The sequence below is a fragment of the Lucilia sericata genome, unplaced genomic scaffold (assembly GCF_015586225.1).
Source record: "Lucilia sericata isolate MDLA Ls3-8-SP2 unplaced genomic scaffold, ASM1558622v1 Contig000520F_arrow, whole genome shotgun sequence".
Classification (NCBI taxonomy): domain Eukaryota; kingdom Metazoa; phylum Arthropoda; class Insecta; order Diptera; family Calliphoridae; genus Lucilia; species Lucilia sericata.
In genome coordinates this window covers 257,521-262,500 of record NW_023994532.1, presented here as the reverse complement: position 1 = coordinate 262,500, position 4,980 = coordinate 257,521, and the positions used below count along the sequence as shown (strand labels likewise).

At 30.7% G+C, this 4,980-nt stretch overlaps 1 protein-coding gene across 3 annotated transcripts in view; it reads left to right on the top strand.

Annotated features, from left to right (window-relative positions):
• LOC119605799 (bifunctional methylenetetrahydrofolate dehydrogenase/cyclohydrolase, mitochondrial) overlaps window positions 1–4,335 on the top strand; it is a 17,394-nt gene extending 13,059 nt beyond the window's left edge. For all 3 annotated transcript variants that reach the window (XM_037959112.1, XM_037959113.1, XM_037959111.1), the window contains exons 2-3: window positions 3,099–3,880; window positions 3,949–4,335. In XM_037959112.1, coding sequence (XP_037815040.1) covers window positions 3,099–3,880; window positions 3,949–4,070 — 904 coding nt within the window. In that variant the 3' untranslated portion in view covers window positions 4,071–4,335. The remainder of the gene's footprint in view (window positions 1–3,098; window positions 3,881–3,948) is intronic.
• The last annotated feature ends 645 nt before the right edge of the window (window positions 4,336–4,980 follow it).

The window sequence follows — 4,980 nt, the reverse complement described above, 5'->3', positions numbered from 1 at the left end:
TCAATAATAAGGCCCATATACAAGAGTGGCACTAAATCAGACTATAACAATTATAGACCAGTTTCAATCTTGCCAGTAATAGAAAAAGTATTAGAGGAAATAGTGGTAAGAAGACTAAATAACTTCTTAGAAAAATATAAAATAATAAATAAAAATCAATTTGGCTTCCAAAAGGAAGAAGTATAAATAATCTTCTAGGAAACTTTTCTAATTACATTAATAACTGTCTAAGTAAAAAAATGCATTGTCTTGTGTTGTTCATTGACTTTAGCAAAGCCTTTGACACTTTGTCACATCTTAGACTTCTTCAAATAATGGAAAGGAATGGCATAAGAGGCAAAACTTTAAATTGGTTTAAGAACTATCTAGAATGCAGAAAATATCGTGTAAAGATCAACAATTCTTTAAGCGATGAAGTAGTAACGGATTTTGGTGTACCACAGGGATCCAAACTTGGGCCAATCCTTTATATAATGTATGCCAACGATATGATCAACACTCTGCAAGGAAACACAACATATGCATATGCAGATGATACTGCTATTGTGGTATCTAATGAAAATATTAACGATGCTATGAAAATAATGCAATCGCAACTAAATATTGCAACAAGATGGTGTCACGATAACGGTTTAATCATAAACGCACAAAAAACAAAAATTATGCATATTAAGCCGCGACATTTTATAGATACCGATATCAAAATCAAGTTCCATGATATGAATTGCCTTCACAACATAAATAACATTAATGATACCTGCACCACCTATATTGAACTTGTGACAACATACAAATACCTAGGTGTTTATGTAGATAACAACTTTAAATGGAACACACATGTTGATTATCTCCAAAAGAAACTGCGCAAGTCAGCTTTTATGCTTTACCATTTAAGTAATTGTGCAACGTATAATGTTTTACGACAAGCTTATTTCGCAGTAGTGGAGTCATATTTAAGGCACGGAATCGCCGCTTGGGGAAATGCATCACACTGCAGATTATTACAAAATTCACAAGACCGCATACTTAAGATCCTTAAGAAAAATCTACAGTACCAGCAAATACATTATAACAGAATTATCAATAATAACATAATATACAACAGATCTAGTGACGACATACAGGGCAATAACATCAACAATGTAAATAATACAGTATTTAACAATATCAGCAACATCATAATAAATACCAACAACAACAGCTATGACGGGAACAACACCAACAACAGCACCTTATACAACATCAACACTATCAACAACAACATCGCAAATACAAACAACAATAATAACAACTATAACGATAATAACATCAGAAATAACATCGAAAACAACACCAATAACAGCATACTAAACATCATCAACAACAGCACCATATATAACATAAACACTAACAACAACATCGTAAATACAAACAACTATAACAATAATAACAACAGAAATAACACCGAAAACAACTCTAATAACAGCATACTAAACAACAACAACCTAAACAACATCAACGTTGTCAGCAACACCAACAATGATAGATACAGCAACAGCACAATATACAACATTAATACTATTAACAACATCATCGCACACACAAACATCAGTAACAACAACAACTACGACAGCAATAACAACAGCAATAACACGGAAAACAACTTAAATAATAACATACACAACAGGAACACAAACAATAATTTAAACAATATCAACACTGTCAGCAACATTAACAACAACAACTACAACAGGGACAACTGTACCAACAGCATAATAAACAATATCTACTCTACTACCAACAACAACATCGCGAACACCAATAACAACAACACTCTCAACAACAACTACGTCAGTAATAACAACAGCACATACAACAGAAATACCAGCAACAACCTAAACAACACCAACAACATCAACACGATCAGTAACACCAACAACATCGGAAACATAAACAACACAACATACAACATCGGAAACATAAACAACACAACATACAACATCCACACTAGCAACAATATCAGCAATAACATCACAAACGCAACGGCAATCTTCAACAACAACAGTAATAGCAGCCAAAGCAATTGCTTAGCAAACGAATTACATGTACTTAAGGTTAAATCTATATACTACACAACGCTAGCGATCGAATTCTACAACGATGCCAGGTTTCTCCAAAAAATTGATCATCAATATAATACAAGAAGAAGAAACGAAGGTCGATTCAAAGTGGGAAGTTTCCAAAACAATTACGGAAAAAGCACTCTAAACGTGACGTTACCAAAATTATTTAATTCACTACCAGTCAGCCTTTTGAATATCCCAATCCATCATAAAAGAAAGAAACTTTTAAAAAACTTTTTCATAAGTTCACAATGAAATTAAATATGAAATTAAACATTAATCTTTATAAATTAAATTATTTTAATTCCTGCAGACAAGCTATTAAAGCTTCGCGGGACTAGGAATAAGAATTTCTGTAAATGAATTGATAAATTAATTAATAAATAAATAAAATAAAAAAAAAAAATAAAATAGATAGATAGATAGATAGATAGATAGATAGATAGATAGATAGATAGATAGATAGATAGATAGATAGATAGATAGATAGATAGATAGATAGATAGATAGATAGATAGATAGATAGATAGATAGATAGATAGATAGATAGATAGATAGATAGATAGATATAGATAGATATATCTATCTACCTACCTGTCCATCTATCTATCTTGTTTATTATCTGTAAAATATTTTAAACACCTTCAGCGCACATACAACAATAATTTTCAATAACCTAGTCTATAGGCCATAAGCGGTTAAATTTAGGGAATTTTCCTTATTTTACTTTTGCAGATTCAAATATTATTAATGTTTAAAAGCTTTGCAATAATCTGTACAACATAATGATCCATAAAAATTCACAATTTTCCATTATAATTGCGGTTAAGTTTTTACATTTTTCAAATGATAACTTAAATATTTTGATAATTATACCACAAACAAAAGGAAGCCATTAAATTTGTATAATACCGTACAAATTAACAACTTAATTTTTTAAATTTAAATTGTTTTATCTTTGAATTGCAAATTTTTTTCTTTTTTTTTACTTCTTAGTATGGCTCAAATTATCGATGGCAAGGCTATTGCTGCCCAAATTCGTGCTGAAATTCGCCAAGATGTTGAAGACTTCATAGCTAAAGGTAATCGTAAACCTCATTTAACAGCCATAATCGTTGGCGAGGACCAGGCCAGTGAAACTTATGTTCGCATGAAAATGAATGCTGCCAAAGATATTGGCATTTCTAGTGAGACTAAACGTTTGCCTGCCAATATTACCGAACAAGAACTTTTGGAATTGATTGATCAATTAAATAAAGATACAAATGTTGATGGTATCTTAGTACAATTACCCGTGCCCGAACACATGAATGAGCGTAAAATTTGCAATGCAGTTGTTTGCGAAAAAGATGTAGATGGTTTTAATGTCTTTAATGTTGGACGCATGTGTCTCGATATGAAGTCAATGATACCGGCCACACCTTTGGGCGTAATTGAACTATTGAGACGTACTAATATTGATACATTCGGCAAGAATGCTGTAGTTGTGGGACGTTCGAAAAACGTCAGTATGCCAATTGCCATGTTAATGCATGCCGATGGTCGTAACGAAACTAATGCCATGGATGCCACTGTAACTATTTGTCATCGTTTTACGCCACCCAAAGAATTGGCTAAATATTGTTCAATGGCCGATATTATAATAACAGCAACTGGTGTACCCGGACTCATAACAAAAGAAATGGTTAAGCCCGGTGCCTGTGTCATTGATGTTGGTATTACACGTATAACTGATAGTAATGGTAAAACTAAGTTGGTAGGAGATGTAGACTATGATGGTTAGTATCATATTTATATTTTTAATTAATTGTTGTATTTATTTTTTATATTTTTATTCCATTTGCAGAAGTTCGCCAAGTAGCTGGTTATATTACACCTGTGCCTGGTGGTGTGGGCCCCATGACTGTCGCTATGTTAATGCTCAATACTGTAACAGCTGCTAAAAACTTGGCCGCTGCATCCAAATAGTTTTATATATAGTTTTGCTGACAAATTAGATAGATGGCTATAGTATTTTTTTCTTTTTAGTTCTTTTTACTTTTTAATCTCATTTCCTATTTTTTTTTTTTTTTTACATTAAATAATTTTCGTTTTTTATTAACGAACATATAATAATAATCATGATGTAATAAGTGCATCCTAATAATAACTAATAATGTATAATGACAAATATTTTAATTTAAATATTTTAATAAAGAAACAATGTAATTGTTAAGTTCGTTTTTCATAACCCAAACAACTCAAATGTTCTAAAACACTACTCTACATCAAAGTTAGTTCGACATATAGAATAATAATAGATAGATAGATAGATAGATAGATAGATAGATAGATAGATAGATAGATAGATAGATAGATAGGATAGATAGATAGATAGATAGATAGATAGATAGATAGATAGATAGATAGATAGATAGATAGATAGATAGATAGATAGATAGATAGATAGATAGATAGATAGATTAGATAGATAGATAGATAGATAGATAGATAGATAGATAGATAGATAGATAGATAGATAGATAGATAGATAGATAGATAGATAGATAGATAGATAGAATAGATAGATAGATAGATAGATAGATAGATAGATAGATAGATAGATAGATAGATAGATAGATAGATAGATAGATAGATAGATAGATAGATAGATAGATAGATAAATAGATAAATAGATAAATAGATAAATAGATAGATAGATAGATAGATAGATAGATAGATAGATAGATAGATAGATAGATAGATAGATAGATAGATAGATAGATATACATTGATAGATAGATAGATAGATAGATAGATAGATAGATAGATAGATAGATAGATAGATAGATAGATAGATAGATAGATAGATAGATAGATGGATAGATAGATAGATAGA